This window comes from Amblyomma americanum, chromosome 2 (genome assembly GCF_052857255.1).
Source record: "Amblyomma americanum isolate KBUSLIRL-KWMA chromosome 2, ASM5285725v1, whole genome shotgun sequence".
Taxonomy (NCBI): Eukaryota; Metazoa; Arthropoda; class Arachnida; order Ixodida; family Ixodidae; genus Amblyomma; species Amblyomma americanum.
This window is the reverse complement of record NC_135498.1, coordinates 88,271,925-88,290,539: the sequence shown is the minus strand read 5'-3', so window position 1 is coordinate 88,290,539 and position 18,615 is coordinate 88,271,925. Positions and strand designations below refer to the sequence as shown.

Below are 18,615 nucleotides of genomic sequence, written 5' to 3'. Positions count from 1 at the left end.
CGAAAAAGAGAGGGCTCGCGGGTCTGATCCGTTGTCGTAAAAAAACGCAGCCAAATTCGTCCTTCTATCGAGCCGGCCGCGGCCGGCTATACACACACACTCCGAGACGCAAACGTACCGAGGGGTCATTGACCGATCCGTACGCGCCTTTCCTCGCCCAGCTGATCGTGCAGCCGCCGTGGAGTGAGGAGAGAGGTAGTAAAGCGAGAAGCGTCCACAGCGCACCTCAGCTCGGGGCGGCAAAAAACAAGAAACGATGGTCGGGCAGCACGCCCCCCCTCCGCATCATGACCACACACCCTCTTTGGTCGCGATGCGGACGACATTTCCTCTTCCGTCCGGAAACAAGGAAGAGGGAACACAAGCCCGAAAAACCAGCGGCAGCAAGCAGCTCGGAGCGGGCTGCGCGTGAAGACCGGCTTGTGCAGTGAAGCCCTTCCGCGGCCCGGTGAGCCCCCCGCGGCGCGGGAGGGTGGCGCCAGGTCCTTGCACCTGGGCGCTGCAACCGGCGCCACCGTCGTTGCAGGCCGCACTGCAAAGGCGCTCCAGAAAGCACGTGGCCAATCTGACCGACAAAGCGGCTCTGGTCGCAGCGCGGGCCTTTCGACACCGGCCGTCGCCCTGCCCGGGAGGATTGTGGACGTGCCACCGAGAGTGGGTGCGTGAAGATAGGCTAGGCGTTTGCGCACGCTCGTCGCATATAACGAGAAAGAGTTCTGCAGCCGCCTACCGCCCGAAAGTAAACGAGATAACGGTAGGCAGTAGACAACTTCAGCATATCGTGCTACCGTTACCGGAGTACCGGAAGCCCGTGCGCCGTTAGTGCGCATGCGCAGATGACCTTGAGGACGCAAGATGGCGCCAGGTACTCGGCAGCTGCGCGCAGGCCTGACGCGTCGAGACCAATCAGCGCGTGCACATTAGTGGTGGGCGGGCTCATGGTACTACAGTCGCGTAACACACTACACGGTATGCTAAATGCAGTAGAGTTTCAGCCCCACAGTACACTGAACACGGTAACTACGGCAACTGCTACCGTACGGTAAATGTGGCTAGGCAAGCCAGGCAACGGTAGCAACGACAACGCGTTACCGCATTTGCCGTATGGCTGTCTGGCTGCGCTAAAGCTGTCGAGCAACACGCGGCCTCGGTCCGACCTCCTCTCACATCTTCATGGCCGCTGTGTGCACACATGAAGCGATGTCAGTTGCTAGTCCCAGTACGGAAATCGGCATTCAAGTCTGCCAAAGGCTTTTTCTTTATCACCACAATTTGCTTCCCAACAGGAGCGCGGAAAAGAAATCGAAATTGCGTACGTGCAGAACGGTCGGTCGAGAGTCGACGTTATTTGATGTCACGGATGGCAAGCGATAAGCCAAAGCGTTTCTAACTGTTGCAGACGCCTGTCCACTGTGACCCTGCAGCCGATGATACACGTTTCACTATTTCAAGCAAGGAGAGCGCCGCCATACTCAGGACGAAGATGGCGAAACTAGTAGCTGTGTTAGGGCTACGGCCCAAGAACGTTGCGCAAAATAATGGCTGTGAAGGTTAACATGCCCTGTGACATTAATAAAAAAAAATAACGAAGGGGTATGCCCATAATGTGACGTGACTCAGCGTCAGCTGCCAAGAAGTCATTGTTCTGCAAGCGAGCCATGGTGTCCATGTATGTTTAAGGGGCTTATTGGTCTACGACCCACTAACAATTAAAGTTACATGACCAATTAGTGACCATGGTTCACATGACCTCTAATGATATCATTGATTACCGTCACATGACGATGCCATTGAGTGCAGATGACATGATATCCGCACAACAAGCCATTAACAGCTAACGCTGTAAAATATCCACTCAACATGACGGCGTCTAAAGCTCCTTCGTTGGAGTTCAATCAGTGCTTCTTACATTCGGTTACATCTTACGTTCTTCCATTATTAAGCTCAGTGCACACCATGAGTATGATGCAATCATTATCTCGCCTGCCCTTTAATTCCAGATTTTCCGGGTATTTGTTCACTTTTTGCATATGTTTTATAACGTATCCCATATCCATAAAGGCCCACCCAACAAAGCACTGAGATAATCTTTTTAGGCATGAAGCGGGACACTATGATTACAAGCGCACACCAAAACCCAATTACCCGTGAAGTCCAGAAAAAGACTCCTTAGTGTCATGTCCCAACTGCTTGACGCAGAGCACGCACCTTCATGAGTAATAAGAAAATGTTCATCTGCGGCCTACTTACATTTCATTATTTCAACGCTGGGTCCGTCTTCGACAGGCGTCTACAAAAGAAATCAATCTTCTATTTAAAGGCAAATCCCAATGCTCTATGCATCGTCTGGCATGTGTAGGAACACGGCAGGGCAACACTTCCAGATGACCGGTGGCTTCTCGTTGAACAGTGTTGTGGATGCCTCCGACCCATTGATCTGTAATCCAAACGACACCCCATGAGAGCACTGCGTACGCTCGGTGGGAAGACCAAAGATGGGATCTGCCGCTGCAGCACCCAATAAGGAATCACCCCGGCTACGCACGGAAGGAAGCGCCGGAGGCGGCAACGGGGTAAAGAAGACAACACAAAGTAAAAGCGGGGAGGAGATGGATGCAGCGAGCCGCAGCTCTTTAGGCGACCAGGATCGAGAACGAAAGTGCGTCCGCCGCTCCAAGGTTGCTGCGCCCACCACCCCGGGGCCAGCCTTACTTTCCACTGGCCGCACGGTACTTTTCCAGGGAAGTACGCGACCAGGCTCACGCATCGACCGGTGCAGCAACAGCGACTCCTCTGGTGAACCAGCGGCGCGCCCTACAAAGTACGAAACGCTACGCTTGTAAGGACGAAAAAAAAGTTGAAACGAAAACGGGGCGAAGAAAAAGCGGAGGGCGTACGTAATAAGAGTGGCATGCTTCAACGCCAAGACGTTACTTTTTCAGCTGCGCTAGACCGCGCTTATGCTAATGGCTCTGGACTGCCATCCCAGCTATTTTCCTTACAGTGGTACCCGCCCAGCGCACCCGCAGCCAAACGTTCGTCGACACTTCTTTTTTTTTATGTCCTCCAAAAAGCAAGCGAAAGTGAAGACCAGCCGCCCTACCTCAGCAGCTGCTCAACGAACCATCGCGGAAGGGTGCCCTTCTTGGGCATTATAGAGGTGAGCCCCGGTGCCACTGGATGCTGACAGGAGATACTATAGGACAACGGTAAGCCCCTTCCGAATCCCTTCACCGGACTGGCCTTTCACAGCAAAAAAAAAAAAAAAATCGTTGCTACCTCTTAGGAAGCTATGCCTATAGTTGGATGCCAGTAAAGAAAAAAGCGGCTTTTCCCTGTCAAAGCACCCCATTCACCCAATGGCGTCGGCCGATTCTCATGAACCTGCTAGCGTGGCAATGCTGTTAGCGTGGCAATCTGTTATCTGCCAGTCTCTGCATTGTCACGCTAGCAGGTTCATAAGAATCGGCTGACGCCATTGGCTGAATGGGGTGCTTTGACAGGGAAAAGCCGCTTTTTCCTTGACTTGTACCCGACTATAGCCACTTTGGTCGTCAGACTACGAGAAATCCAAACCGTTCACATTCTCTTGTGTATCAACAGTTTGACCTCATAAAGCACTCTGAATACGAGCTCAGCAAAACACTGAAGGAAACGAGTGTCTTTAATTACCCAAGACTTGCGTTAAACTACTCTGGGCAAGGCACAGGCAATTGCTGCTTCAAAGAGGAACAGCACGACTTTGGACAGGGACGAAAGGAAAGACGCATGAAGACAGGCGCTGACTAGCTGCGTCGTGACAGAACATGCCCTTCTCAAGATTTGTGTTCGGTTGCTCCTTCTGATTGCTTTTGTGTCCATCGCACTGCGCCAATGAACGCTTCGTACTTCAACGATAAGGGGATATCTTTTAGGCCCATCGAATCGAGGAATAGAAATGCCATTGCATTCGTAGTCTTTCTTTTCAGGGGACAGTGAGTAGCATGAAATTACGTCGATGTAACCCAAAGTTTTCAGACGCAAAAGAGATGTTAAGCTAAGCAATAAGCGACTCTGCATACCGTTGAACGCGTATGACGTGTGTGCACATACGTGGTAGGAAAGGTGACCATAGCGTGAAATCTGGTAACTAAAAAACGGCATTGGAAGTATTCGCTTACGCTTTCAAAATTATTTTTCAGCATTCTGAACTGTTTTCCAACGTGATCTTGCCCTGGGCTACCGCCCATCTTTGGAGAAGGAGAGCCATGGTCAAGTGCAGCTCACACAAGGCCACGCTTCCCGCTTGAGAACTGTGCCAGTGGTCACAGTTAGATCATGCAAGTGCATTAATCACCCAGAACTACACCGGACGTCACGCTTCGGAAGAAGAAATCTGGGGGCGCAATGCCGTTTCGTGATCGGCGTGTGCGCGCAAAGTTTCCTTGGCTCACTCTGGGCGCGCTGGAAAGAGCGGGAAACAAGCAAATGCGAGGAAAAGCAAAGACGACCAGGAGGAGTCACCCCCCGCCACTCTCCTCTTCCCACGGCTGCGCGCCGATTGAACCGCCGAAGGAAATCAGATAGCGGCGCGAGCCAAGAGATTCGCGTGCATGCACAGACACACACTCACCGCCAACGAACGACCGGCGACCACCCTCGCCCCCCGTGCAGCCGGGCTGCCAAAGCCGGTGGCACTTGTTGCAGCGGCGGAAGGCGGCGGCACAGAAACGGAAACAAGGCGGGCACTCGGGCGGCCGCCGACGGAGACCGGTGCGATGGGAGGGCGACCCCCGCGGGGGGTGCGCGGGCAGGGGGGCATCGACTTCCCCCTCGCCCTCCCCTCGTACAGGGGGTCCCGCGCATATAAAAGGGGGCCCGCCTCCCCATTCGGAAGCCCGACCAGCAGCAGCAGCCGCGTGTTTTCAGAAGAGAGCGGCCCCGAGCACAACCGCACAAGCAGGCCTGTAGCCGTAGCACGTACACAGCGAAGAGCATGTCCCAACTGCTTTCTGCGTGGCCCGAGGGCCCCGCGTTGCCCACCTGGCTGGCGGTGTTCGTCGCCGTGCTTCTGCTGAGCCGCCGGTTCCTAGCCGGAGGTGGTCTGCCCCTGCCCCCGGGGCCCTGGGGTCTGCCCTTAGTAGGCTTCTTGCCTTTCTTGGGCAGGGACTTCAACCGCACCCTGCAGGCGCTGGCCCGCACCTACGGGCCCATCTACCAGATATTCCTGGGCTCCAAGCGGGTCGTCGTCATCAGCGACCCCAAGCTGGTGCGGCAGGCCTTCAGCCAGGCCGCGTTCTCCGGAAGGCCGGACACGGAACTCACCAAGCTCCTGCAGGGATACGGTGAGGACTTGGACTGGGCGTCGCGCCCCTGGGGGCCCTCGCGCGATACCGATCGGAAGGCGGCGAGCGAGAGCTGACGCGGGGGGCGTGGCTGTTGCCGATGTCGAGAGACATGGCCGAGGCCGCTGATTGCAGCAGAGCATGCTGCACTTGGTCCCGTGACGCCCTGTGACCAAGTCCGATAGCCGCTAACCCACTGGAATGAACCAAACCATACCGCAAGATCGCGATGTCTTGGTAACGTGAACAGGGTACGTAACTTTAATTACCGAGGAACGCTTGTGGGGCCTCGTGATTTCCCGTCCAGTTCGCACTGCAGGCTGAGAACGGAGTGACCGCAGTAAATGTTGAATACCGTCACGAACATGAGTGTTTTCGGCGCACGCAAGCAACGAAAAATCGAACTTCTCGTTGCCTGACGGCGCGGCCTGACATCGAGAAGCGCATTGTGTAGTTCGAACAAAGAAACTGCAAGCCACACATACCATTAAGTTGGCGGCAGCATACTTTGCTCACGTTCCATGCTCCGAAAACTTCTGCGAACAGCTGTCAGCTGTAAAAGGATGGCAACGGATGGGCGTACACAGGCGCTCTTGTGAGGAAAGACAGCCCGCAATGAGGTTCCTGTGCACATTTAGCCACCTTCCGCAATGATGAAATAATTTGTCACAGAAGTTAGGTTGTTGCGAACCACTCGAGCAATTAAGTGCAGCGGTTGAGAAGACATGAATCACAACGAGTACGCAGTATGTCGCCGTCCTTGTTCACCTTCATCTCTAAGCTTAGCCGCCAATAACGAGGTTCACTTTGCTGTTCCTGCATTGTATCACGCTGCCCCATATTTGCACGTTTGGGTTCTCGTGCTGAGATGCATGCGTTCGAACTAGCACTCGTGTGGCCTAACCGCCTTCCTTTCTCACGAAAATATCGACGATGTAAACCGACGTGAAATTAAGTGCATGTCCTTTCTTGTCCACGCTTGACGAAACCCCCAACGAAAACACATATATTCTCCTACCTCCCTCACTGTCTTCGGCTCTCTTCCAGCGCTTCGGACTGTCGATAAGTTTGTCCCCACTGTGCCATGTCTGCTAGCATGTCAATTACCTCCACGGGTAGTACCACGAAGGAGGAGTAGGAGGAGGCAAAAACTGTTATTGAATATAAGTATTAACGTAAGTATAAGTATTAAAGATGAATAGCCATCTCCTGATTCTCGGCCGATCCCCCAGTGTGCGAACGTGCCATCTTTTGTAAGGCCAACAACAACAAATGTTGGTGTCTTCCTGAGTGGAGCGATCTTGTAGGGCCCACTTCATGTGGGGTATGGCGGTTGGGCTCTTGCGGACTGGTGCTGGTCAGAACAGTTTCCCAGGATGAAGGCGTGGGTTGAGTTTCAGGACCGAACCACGGCGGTCCTTTTTCATTACAAATGACCTTACGGTTCTCGAGAAATCAGATGTGTTCTCCCGCTTTTTTTTTTCGCAGTCGCAAAACTATACTGCGCCAAGTTACAACGCCTATTTTCTCCCCACACCCATACAAAAACTTCATGGCTCCTTTTCCACTCCGTTTCGCAGGAATCATCAACTCGGAGGGCGCACTGTGGCGTGAGCAGCGCGCCTTCCTGCACCGTGTGTTCAGGGACTTCGTGCCCCGACACGGCAGGCCCGGCAGCGTGGCCTTGGAGCAGAAGATGCAGGTACGCTTCCCACTGCCGCGGGCTGCTATCTTTAGACGTCGGGACCCTTGCCCCGACAAGAGCACAGGATTGTTTATTTTGCAACCACCATATATTTACGCATATCATGTCCGAACCAAGCTTTACGATGGCGTGATGTCCAGAGCTCTCAGGTAGCACGTTTGTGACAGCGGTCTTACCTTACTTGCCCGCAATCGCCGTGATGCTGCGGCTAGGAGGTTGAGCTCGACGAAGGACGGCTCTTGCGATGGCGTGATGTCCAGAGCTCTCAGGTAGCACGTTTGTGACAGTGGTCTTACCTTACTTGCCCGCAATCGCCGTGATGCTGCGGCTAGGAGGTTGAGCTCGACGAAGGACGTGTCGGGAGACGGGAGCAATTGCGGCTAGATATGTTCAAATGTTCACTCTGGGTTAGCCGTAGCAGGCATTTCGTTTGACCCCCGAAGAAAAAGTGTCCGCTGTAATAACCATGACACCGCCTACAACACACATACCATACAACTCCGTTGTGTCAGCCTTCACGATAACCTATAGCGAGAGGTCTGTGAGCAATCGCACGCACAGTTTAGTAGTTTCTTTATTCAAAACCAATGCAGACTCCCGTTAGTAACTAACTGTACGGTTCATGGACTGGCACAACATTGCACACAAAAGCAAAATTTGCAGCGAACTTCACTGGCCGGCTAAGAATGGTCAGGGAAAACTCAGATCTATGTTGTGCTGAAAGATTATCCCGTGTCGCGTTACAGGGGACCAGTGCAAAGTGATTTTTCTTAAGCACTGACCATTCTGCATGCTGTTCGATATGCATGCAAGTAAACATGCCGTCTCCTCCACGTGAGTATAACCTTCAACGTCGCGGTCGCAGGTGCACATCGGCGAGTTCCTATCCTCGCTGGGGCCGTTCGAAGGCAGCTCGCTGCACGTGCGCCGGTCGCTCGCGCGCGCCGTCGGCAACATCCTTGGCTCGTTCCTCATGAGCGTCACGTACTCGACGCGCGACTCCAAGTTCGAGCAGCTCGTCGCGCTCTTCGAGGAGGGCTTGAGGCTCCTGACCCTCGCCGTGCCCGTAAACTTCATTCCGGCGCTGCGCTACGTCCCGGGCTCCAACTGGGCCTACCGGCGCATCAAGCGCAACCGGTGCCTGACGGCCGACTACTTCCGGCGCATCGCCGACGCGCACCGCTCGTCCTACGTCGAGGGCACCGTGCGCGACATCGTGGACGCGTACCTCGTCCAGCTGCGAAGGGACAAGGCCAGGGGCATCCAGCGGGAGGACACGTTCTTCGGTGAGGATATCTGCGGCATGCGAGTCTTCGTAGCCTGCCCAGTGCCCCCTAGATGAAAGAAAAGGCCTCTGAACTCTTTCTATGACGTCATGCTCCTTGCCCGGTTGACCATACCACGACATGCACTTAGAACACAAAGCTCGAGAAGCAAAGCCCCAAGGCATTTTGTTCTAATTGTACACCGTGATATACGGTCAACCGGGCAAGGAGCGTGACATCATACGAGCAGTTCAGAGGCCTCTTCTTTTTAGGAGGCACCGGCTAGCCTGATCGCCGACTAGTGCAGAGAGGCGACCTTCTCTGTTTCGTAGCACATCTGGCTTGATTCCGTTCTAGTTACTTAAATCCACCCTACAGGAGAAGAGCGCTGATGTAGGCGGGATGATGCATCATTTGGATTCGAACAAGCAGCGCGCATACGAGGCCACGAAAAGAGCAAAACACAGCAGCTTCCTCCCGCAGTTCATTTCTTCTCCTATTTGCGCCAAATGCAACGCGAACTGGCAAAACTGAAAGGCGAACAGCAAGACGTGAAGATTTTAGTTGAAAGAAACTTGATGTTTGCATCAATTCTTAATTATGACTTCTAAATTAAAGCGCGATTACCACTTCTTTAAAGTATTAACGAAAGCATTTCTAATTGAAGGAGGCCAGCGCAGTCTTTAAAACTAAGGAAAGCAAAGGGGAATGCTTTCTTTCTCTTTTAAATTTTGCTGTTGATAAATGGAAAATTATTAGTGTAATAATTTTTCAGCTCAAAGATAACATATTAGAAGGCAGAATAGAGGTCAACTATATGCCGCCGGTGGGATGTGAACCTCGACCTCCGTATGTCGCGTACAGTGCTCATTACGCAACATACGGAGGTCGTGGGTTCGAGTCCCACCGGCGGTTTATTAATGACATTTATTCTGCTTTCTAATAGGTTATCTTTCAGCTAAACAATTGCACCACTAATATGCCATTTATCAGCACAATTTTAAATTAAAAAAAACATTCAGCCGCGCTTTCCTTGGTTTTAATGACCGCTGGCCTCCTGCATATGGAGTTAAAAAATGAGCCGCTCGTTTTCTCCACCCTTGTCTGCGCTTTTATTTGTTCTTCGGTTATCTGTTTTTTTTTTTCCGCGTCTGCGGTTGTTTCGCTGGAATGCGCTTTGACGCCAACGTTGTTGTCCTCCGCTGAACAGCCGCGGCTCACTTTCTTTCGTCCTGTTTGTGCGCTGTTTCTTCGTTTCCAAAACACGTGGCAGCCATTTTTCAAATGCGCACGTTCTGCGTCGGTCCCTGCGAAAGGCTCTCAACAAGGGCTGCTGTTCCTTAATGTCGGCGCCGAGCTACCACGCCAGTGTTTGTACACAAGTCGCCTTCCTGGTGATGTCGATAGCTGCCCCTCACAGCAGTATTCTCTTTCCTTTCCCGTGTGGCCGCCCGCAGAGGAGCAGTTGGTGCAAGTCCTGATGGACATCTTCACCGCCGGACTGGAGACCGTGACCACGACGCTCGAGTGGGCCGTCCTCTTTCTGGTGCGGCACCCTCACGTCCAGAGGCGCCTCCAGGAAGAGATGGACGCCCACCTGGCGCACGAAGACGGCCGGCCCGCTAGCATGGCAGACCTGCCCGCCCTGCCTTACGCCCAGGCCACCATCCTCGAGGTGCTGCGACGCGCAAACGTCATAGCGCTCGGAAACACCCACGCCACAACCTGGTGAGACAAGACAGATTTTGTAGGGCATATTTAGCGACATGCATACTCTGAGAAAAGGGGTAAAGGAGAACAGGAGAGCAGGAGGAGTGGGAGCGGGGCCACAGAGCGAGAGTGAAGTGCAAAAAAAGCAAGCCTTGCCAGTTAGAATTACCAAACGATGTATACTTGTTACAAGGGACACCAGAGGTCAAGTTCGTTGTCAGTGACCGGAAGCGTACGTGGCTGTAGTCGATCTAGTTGACCCCATTTCCCACTATAAGCCGCACATAAAACATTAAGCAAGACGGTCGAAAACATTTTTGTCGATGGCGCTGACGACTGCTGCGCCTGGAATTTGGACCGCGTTGCCCCTGTGACGTGGTTGTGAAAGAGGTCCCACATGATGGCGTGCACAAAGGAGAATGACACACCTGGCGGAGCGATTAACTTCCCGAAATGCTACCGTGATCATGGCGAGACAGGGATCAACCAGTAGACAAAACGAGCGTTGGCTCGAGCCGTCTACCCACTTATTCCTGTGTTTCGCGCAGCTTCGATGTAACCGAACAGCCAAAGCTAGTACTGTTCTGACCTCTACTACAGCTCTTGTACAGGAACGGATTCATTCACTTCGTATGTGCACAATAAGCCAGCCTAGCACTAGCCTGTCGTATAACAATAAAAAGCTGTCAGGTTCAGATGTACAAAGACGAAGACGAGGCTTAAGGCGAGTGTGTAATGTGTGCAGCGACGTGGAGTTGGCCGGCTACCTCATCCCGGCGGACACGCACGTGATCTCCAACCTGTGGGCCATCCACATGGATGCTGACCTGTGGGAGGACCCGGAAGAATTTCGGCCAGAGCGCTTCCTAGTCAACGGACGCGTCCACAAGCCAGATTACTTCATGCCCTTCTCAGTGGGTGAGTAACAATTCCTTGCAGCTGAAACCATTCACTGTGGCACAGTGTAAGCATTCGTCCGGCCAGCCTACACAGAACGGTAGTTCACACAGTAGTTTCGTGGTTGCTCCCCCCGTTGTTCGCTCGAGCTATCTACGAGTGTCATGCACCTTCACAGTTCACAGGCTAATGCAGCAGCTATAACTTCATCCCTCTATCTGCTGCCTGGAAGGATGAAGCCAACAACTTTCAAAAGGGTTCGCACTCTGAATGCCTGCCAGTGTCGTAATGAATTTATCCGTTCGTCCGCATTTATTTTAGCGCGGTTTTAACCTCGTGCAACAATGAACCGACTACGTAATATACCGAGCATCCGCTCATGTTCGAGTAAGCGCCCAGCACCCTTTTCTTTGAGATCTTGAATTTTCCTAAAGAACAGAGCAAGCGCCCGCGCGATTACGTCCCATGTCCGGAAGAAATTAAAAAAAACCCGCCAAGACGCATCACTCGTTCATCGTTCAGTATCTCCGCGACTCTTATCGCGGAATGAGGGGGGGGGGAGAGAGAGAGAGAGTCGTTCCATGGATTCAGTGACGAAGATTAGCAGCGCTTTAATCACCCGGTTTTTCATGTCTTCTAACAAACTGGTGTACGAATTATTCTTACATTTTCTGTATTTATGCGGGATCGAGCTCCCCTCCGCCCATTGGCCGCCATCTTGAATATAATTATCGGGCGAAACCCAACCCAGAATCTTGTGGTGTGCCTGACCTGAAGGTGCAGAAATAAAATAAACATTGTCGCCACTGGATTTTGAACCCCCGGCAGCGCGAACAGATCAGATTCGGTGGCCACTGCATGAGGGCACTATACAATCGCCGCAGCCAATCACGCCTCGTGTTAAACTACAACTCTCTCTACACTGTGCATTGCACGTCGTCGTCTTCACCAACTTCCATCTGCGGCGCGAGCAGATAAGATTAACCTCGATCAGAGCTTAACCCGAGTCATCGTCGCCACACATGGCGCCTAGCCAGCGTAGCAAAAAAATGAGCCCAATGGCCTGAACACATGCTTTCACGTCTACGCGGTTTAGCTACGTTAAAATCCTACCACTTTTTTTTTTCTTCGTCTTAGATGAGCACCTTGAACAGTGTGCAGCTAAGTTGCGGCGGTAGTGTCCGGCGGCATCACCGTGTGTTGTCCGTCCACATTTCTGACATAGAAAAGATAAGGCAGAACCTTTACAGATAAACAAAGGCTTTGCAGAGGAGCATGCCGAAGTCTGAAAGCACAAAAGATGACAGGACAATGAAAATAAGCTTACGCATCCTATACGGGCACCTGTGGGAAACTGAACAACCTGCCAATAAGTTCGCCTTTTAGTTACACCAATTTCCATAGGCGATCGAATAACTTCGATGTCACCTTACCGCGACTTCGTCTTCTGAGCGCATTCTCGCACGCAAGGACCAGCGCAGGATTTTTTTTTTCCTACAAGAGCTTGATGGCAAAGAGGCGTCCTTTTTGCAAAAGCGGCTATATCTCGAGGAGGGCGGTGGGGGTCAGGTCTGCTCGCTATCCTTGCCGCATGCACAAATCTCCTATTCGTAGAAGCAAGGTGGATGAGGCACGGAGCGCGTGACCGCCGCGCTTGCTTCGAGAAGCGCTGCCGCCATGACAGCCGGGGAGAATCGGCGGTAAAGCATGGCCGGCGGCTCTTTCCGCGCATGCGCCTTGTGCCGCCCATTCTCGCTGGCTGTCGGATGCAGCGGTTACGCGTTCGCAGTTTCCCTCTAAGGCTTTGCGAAACAGCCTGTACAATACCGTTCGGGCAGCACTTTGCATTTGTGACAGTCTCCTGAACATATTTTTACTGCGCAGGTCGACGCATGTGCCTGGGTAACCAGCTGACGCAGACCGAAGTCTTCCTCTTCCTCAGCAACCTGCTGCAGCGATACACGCTCGAACTGCCCGAGGGTGAAGAGCCGCCTTCCATGGACGGCCAGGTTGCTATATCACACACACCCCGACCCTTCCGTGTCAAGATCACGCCTAGGAACATCTCGGCGGAACAGTCATGCAGCGACCTGGGTTGAGATAAGTCAAGCGACACCTGCCTCCAAAGTTCCTCGTCGTGAGCTCGCCTCAGCGGCCATGGCTGTTCCTGGGACCACCGGTGATCGACTGTGACTGTGAGCTACGGACAATACGCGCGCAGTAACTGTCGCTATCTATGTCATGCGCAGCCAACCCCGAGCGACGTATTCCTCACAAACGTTACGCGCATCCAGCCATTTAACGACGCCCACAGTTCACAGCCAGCATGACGCCGTTAAGTGCTGTGCATTTTAGTGTCCTCGCGTACAGCTCGCACGGCTGCGCCGTACAGCCCGTTTCCCTCAGGAATGCAAGGCGACACCATCTCCTTTCGAAAACTTCTGCTTCTATAACCAAAAGACACAGCATTTGTTATCAAACCAGTGTCAGGCTTGAAAAGCCGCTGATACGCCATCTTCTATAGCGAGAAGCAATGATCCTGACGTCAGTTCGAATGCTAACACGCAACCCGTGTCGCCAAAATCAAGCTTGCACAGTTATTTCCTTCTTGTCATGAACAGCACTGCAACATCACTAACAAAAAGGTGGGACAGAGGAACATTCAAAATTGGTTTTTGGGGAAAGGAAATGGCGCAGTATCTGTCTCACATCTCGGCCCACACCTGAACCGCGCCGTGGGGGAAGGGTTTATATAAAGGACGGAGTAAAAGAAGAAAGGTGCCGTAGTAGAGGGCTCCGGGATAATTTCGACCATCTGGGGACCTTTAACATGCGCTCACATCGCACAGCACACGGGCGCCTTTGCGTTTCACCTCCATCGAAACGCTGCCGCCCGCGGTCGAGTTCGAACCCGGGTACTCCGGATCAGTAGCCGAGCACCCTAACCACTGAGCCACCGCGGCGGGTCAGAGTCCTTGTCTAGTGTTCTGTACCCAGTCTACATGCTTGACGTATGCAACGAAAGGAAAGGTGGTCAACATATGCCAACCCCGAACAATGAAGATACCTACAGTACACTCGCCCTGCTTTATCAAGGAGATTGTCATTACCAAGATTCCTAGATATGATAATGCTCTCCCACAAGAAACACCTCAACAGATTGAGAGATCCAGTCGGTTCACCATACACAGCCCAACATGAAAGAATATTGTATAGTTCTGCCATGAAGCGTCACGTTTAAAGCACATTTATGCTACTGCAGCTTGCTGTATCAGACAGTAACTTGAATGCGTGCTCTCTCAAATGAAAATTCAGGGTACCCCATGCACAACAGGAAAATCTAGGTTGTACTTAGATAGGTTTGTTGCTTACTTATGATGTTTGGAATATGCAATCTTTGTGCACAAGTCAGAAAGGATACACCTCAAGACCCCAGGTCTCTGATTGCCCACCAGCAACTTTTATTACGAGCTTGTCCAAATTCCCTTGTTAAGTTCACAACATTACTTTTGTTTGCCTACAGAACTGTGTTTAATCTGTAGCCCCATACCTTCGAAAAGTCACCTAGTCAATTGCGAGAAATAGTAATCTGCCACTGCGATACCTCATTAATGAGTGAACCACTGAACAGGCAAGAACACATTTATAGCAAACTGCGATTAAGATGTAAACTATCCTGCACATAAACTTCAAATGCAAAAATGCAGTCTCAACAAGACAGGCCTGCTTGGTAGTGCCATACTAATGGTAACTCTAAATTCAAAATCATATCACTGTTCAACGCACACGTCCCTTAATACTCCCATTGACACCAGCACACAGCTCAGGCAAGCAACAACAAAAAATATTCATGAGTCATGCTTTCAGCAATACTGCTCTTTATTTTTTTTTACATATTCTCAAAACTTTAAATCCGAACTACAGGCTTTCTATGCTACTCTGTCACATTCATGCAGTTTGCTTGATACAGCGTCTAAGAGGAAACCAGATCTCTCAATATGCAAGTCCCAAGAGGATCTCACAGACAACATTTCTACAAACTGAAGGATCTCGTGTACATAGTTGTTTACACAGGTTAAAACTGTTACATTGTTCGCTCATTGTCTTTTTTGTAGATATTCCACATCTATGCAAACATTGTGCCATTTTCCAGTGTACATAAAAAGCATCTCCATCTTGTTTTCATGTTTTTTCCTGGCATCTGTAAAATACAAGCATGATAAAAAAAAAGTTTGTTTCAGCCAAATCTGTGTCTCTGTGCCTTTTCCTGGTAACAAAATGCAAATTGTACACTTAAGGCATTTATGAGGAACGCTTGCTCATTATATGCATTAACAGGTAATGCAACACCAAACTACAAAGTTAACATCCTCACAATGTTTTGCACCACACTGAATTCCAGAAAATCTTTGGGGCATCGCTTTCACACTGAACTAGAACAGCTACTGAGCAAGGTTTTATAATTTAAGAAACACACTATGACCAAGAAATATGTTTACTACAAATAATAAAGGTCGTAGGCATAATATGCATGTTAAGGAAAGTGATTAATTCTAAACCACCTACAGAAAGGTGAAGGTTTGTAATACATAGTTCCTAATGGCACACAAATGAAAATACAAACAGAAAAACAGTAAGGACAGAAGCACTGCAGCACTTTTTTTGTACCTAATAAAGCACTTAATAATTTGCAAAAAATAAAACTGCTGCAACTAATAAATGCATACTGTAATAAGAAGGTAATAAATCCATATACACACATAAACAATATATTTTTCAAAAACAATTTGAAATATAATGTATAGTCAAGCCAAACAACAAAAAGGCAACTAACATCACAATAAAGGTAAACATATTAAAAATATATGGAACTGCTTTCATTAGAATGATTCTGCCAAAAAGGGAGAATAAAAATTCACAAACAAACAAGGCACTTAAATACAACAATGTTACATAAGTGTACACACAGGCAGGTAGAATTATTTCTGTCAAGCATTTCACAACTACCACACTTTACAAAACTAGTGCAGTGCCAACACTACATCACATAGCTTCGCTAAACCAAACAAACATTCACAGGCTCCGGTTCCGTACTTGTGCAAGCTTGCAAGACATGGCCAAAATCTGGCACTACAATCAATTCACTTCTGCCTCAACATTCACCAAGCCCCAATAAACAGTACACTGTTTAGAGAAGTGCACATGTTTGAATGATAAATGGGACTGGCAACAATGCAGGCCACAGGATGGTCCGTCTAAAAGTCAAAAGCTTGCACACAGCTCATGCATACAATGAAGGCCTCGTAATTCAATGTCTTCACATGTTTTGTTTGGTTTATGGGGGTTTAACGTCCCAAAGCGACTCGGGCTATGAGAGACGCCATAGTGAAGGGCTCCGGAAATTTCGACCACCTGGCGTTCTTTAACATGCACTGACATCACACAGCACACGGGCCTCTAGAATTTCGCCTCCATCGAAATTCGACCACCGCAGCCGGGATCGAACCCGCGTCTTTCTGGCCAGCGGCCGAGCGCCATAACCACTCAGCCACCGCGGCAGATCCTTTGCATGTTTTGTGACATTGCGCTTGACAGAAGGAAAAGAAACAAGGAAAGAAGTGTGCTCTAAGGCACATTCATGCCTTAAAGGGGCTCTGAAAGGGGCTCTCATAAAGTTGCAGTATGCCTATGATGTTAAAGCATGCCGCTTCACAAATATTGTCCAGCAAGAATTTTTTCTAATGCGCTTAGTAGAAGCTGAGGTATCTTTAGTCAAAATTTTAATTTCAGCGTCTGTGCCTTTCCCTCTTGTCACTTTTTGCACGCTGGAAGGTTGGCGCTCATCTGCTGGCCCCTCCAGAAGAGGAGAGCTTCCTGACCCGCCGGAGCTACGCGGCTGATGCCTGAAAGAATCTAACCAGTAGCCAGCTCTCAACATGTATACGTAGATGCGAGCTACGGAGGAGGGTGCGAGCATGAAAAAGTCGCCACGAAGGACTCGCCAACTTTCGCGCGTGATTGTGGGCCCTCTGCTGCATGTGGAAGTATACTATTTGGCTCAGGTTTTCATGAAAACACAATGTAGTGATTGCGCGAGTTGATGTGCTCTCCTCGGAAGGTGTTTCTCAGCCCCTTTAATAAATGCGTTCTTGTCGCACCACATCCTCTATTTCAGGCTTACTCTCCTAGACAAGTGCCCTCGAGAGGTTTGCCTAATACAATTCACGCATTGCTATTGAAAAGATTGTGCCCAATGCAAATATGCTGTTATTAAAAGCAAGTGCAACAAAGATTGAAAACACCAGTTTTGCAATGAAACAACCCTGCTATGTATAAAATCGGTCATGAAGTAATAGCTAATGAATTAGAATACCTTTGATCCAAGTCGAGACAAAATGGCAGCAATCTGACTTTGCGAGAAGTACAAGCTATGGAGAAACCACCTATCACACGTCATGTCAGCAGGATGTTATAGTGGTATTTAAAAACTTTGGCCCCATGCCTAAAGCAACATGACTTTATTTTATGCAGTACTTTTTAGAACATTTCTCAAATCTGTGGGGCACAACCAGAGTTGCAGGGTACATGCTCTACAGTTAGAAAGACAGTTTTGAAGCTGTTACTGCAAATCTGCAAGTTGCACGTATGGCAAGTCGCACATTGCCAACTGCCAAAAGGTTTCCTGAAACATTGGTATGCATGCACTCAACAACTTTGGTGAACTTTAGTCACCAGTTTTGCAAGAACGCCTTCAGCTTCACCAACTGAAGTGCAGCAATATGATCAAAAGCGTCCTTTGGCCTCACTTAATTCACAATTTGCTAACCATTCTAGTATGCTAGGCCACGATGTAGTACAATCTGTAGTGTCCAGTTTCAGTCCTTGCTCCAAAATCTGCAAGACAGGTGTCGCAGATATTCACAGCAAGGAATGCTGGAAGCTGCAATCAAACGTGTGTGGCAATGGTTATGCAGCTCTGAGCTACGTACGTGATCAAGTTCGATCCCTGGAATAACGTGATGTAAAAACTACCGCTGGCAATAAGGATGATGAAGGAGAAGTAATCCTGCACACAGGTGACATTGCATCAACAACCTCCCATTCAGCACCATAACCACTTTACTGTACAAAGCGCACCATCCCAAACCACCTAACGTGGAAAGATGTCCGTATCATTCTAGGGATCAGGGATGATGCTATGCAATAACGACTCTAGAGAGAGCAAATGACATTGGAAAAAATAATTTCAGCATGCAAAGCTGCAGAAATCTCAAAAGAGCACATTAGGGATGTTGAGCTGCTACATGAAGTGCCCAAGCAATCAGGAATGCCTGTGCTGCAAGTCGACAGTGTGCAAGTAGTGAAATTCTCTGAGAGCAGCTGTGCCAAAAGCAGAACACGGCGAGTGCCCCTTGTACACGTGCCGCGTATGTAGTAACAACACGCTTTGGTGATGAAGCTCTATCCTCTCGCACGTATGCCACAAGACTTGCCGCTAGTGAGTTCACACAGAAAAAAAACCTTGATGTTTTTGTTCATGAAGTTGCAAGAAAAGTTTCAAGCAAAGAAGCGGGCTCTGTATTATTTTGGCCACACCTAAAATTATAACTGTCTGGTATGTCAACATATCTTTCTGATAAGTTGCCTTCTGTCACAACTCATTTTTTACTTTACATGATGAATTTTGACTAGGAAATTATTTTTGCCAGAAAGC

The 18,615-nt window shown here is 50.0% G+C and overlaps 2 protein-coding genes across 2 annotated transcripts in view; one reads left to right on the top strand and one right to left on the bottom strand.

Moving 5' to 3' along the window:
• The first annotated feature begins 4,847 nt into the window (after positions 1–4,847).
• Positions 4,848–14,807, top strand: LOC144121580 (cytochrome P450 18a1-like). Its single transcript, XM_077654867.1, has 6 exons — positions 4,848–5,324; positions 6,905–7,026; positions 7,895–8,315; positions 9,752–10,022; positions 10,750–10,922; positions 12,786–14,807. Exons 1-6 carry the CDS (start codon positions 4,976–4,978, stop codon positions 12,998–13,000), a joined length of 1,551 nt encoding a protein of 516 aa, XP_077510993.1. The 5' UTR covers positions 4,848–4,975; the 3' UTR covers positions 13,001–14,807.
• LOC144119863 (uncharacterized) overlaps positions 14,763–18,615 on the bottom strand; it is an 89,871-nt gene continuing 86,018 nt past the window's right edge. Inside the window, exon 6 of the mRNA XM_077652384.1 lies at positions 14,763–17,841. The gene's annotated coding sequence lies outside the window, so the exon portion shown is untranslated. The remainder of the gene's footprint in view (positions 17,842–18,615) is intronic.

Excerpts from the sequence above, each read along its gene's own strand:
- LOC144121580 (XM_077654867.1), top strand. The coding sequence starts at position 4,976 with ATGTCCCAACTGCTTTCTGCGTGGCCCGAGGGCCCCGCGTTGCCCACC. Across the intron at positions 7,027-7,894 it reads CCTTGGAGCAGAAGATGCAG|GTGCACATCGGCGAGTTCCT; the intron begins GTACGCTTCCCA and ends TCGCGGTCGCAG. Across the intron at positions 8,316-9,751 it reads GCGGGAGGACACGTTCTTCG|AGGAGCAGTTGGTGCAAGTC; the intron begins GTGAGGATATCT and ends GGCCGCCCGCAG.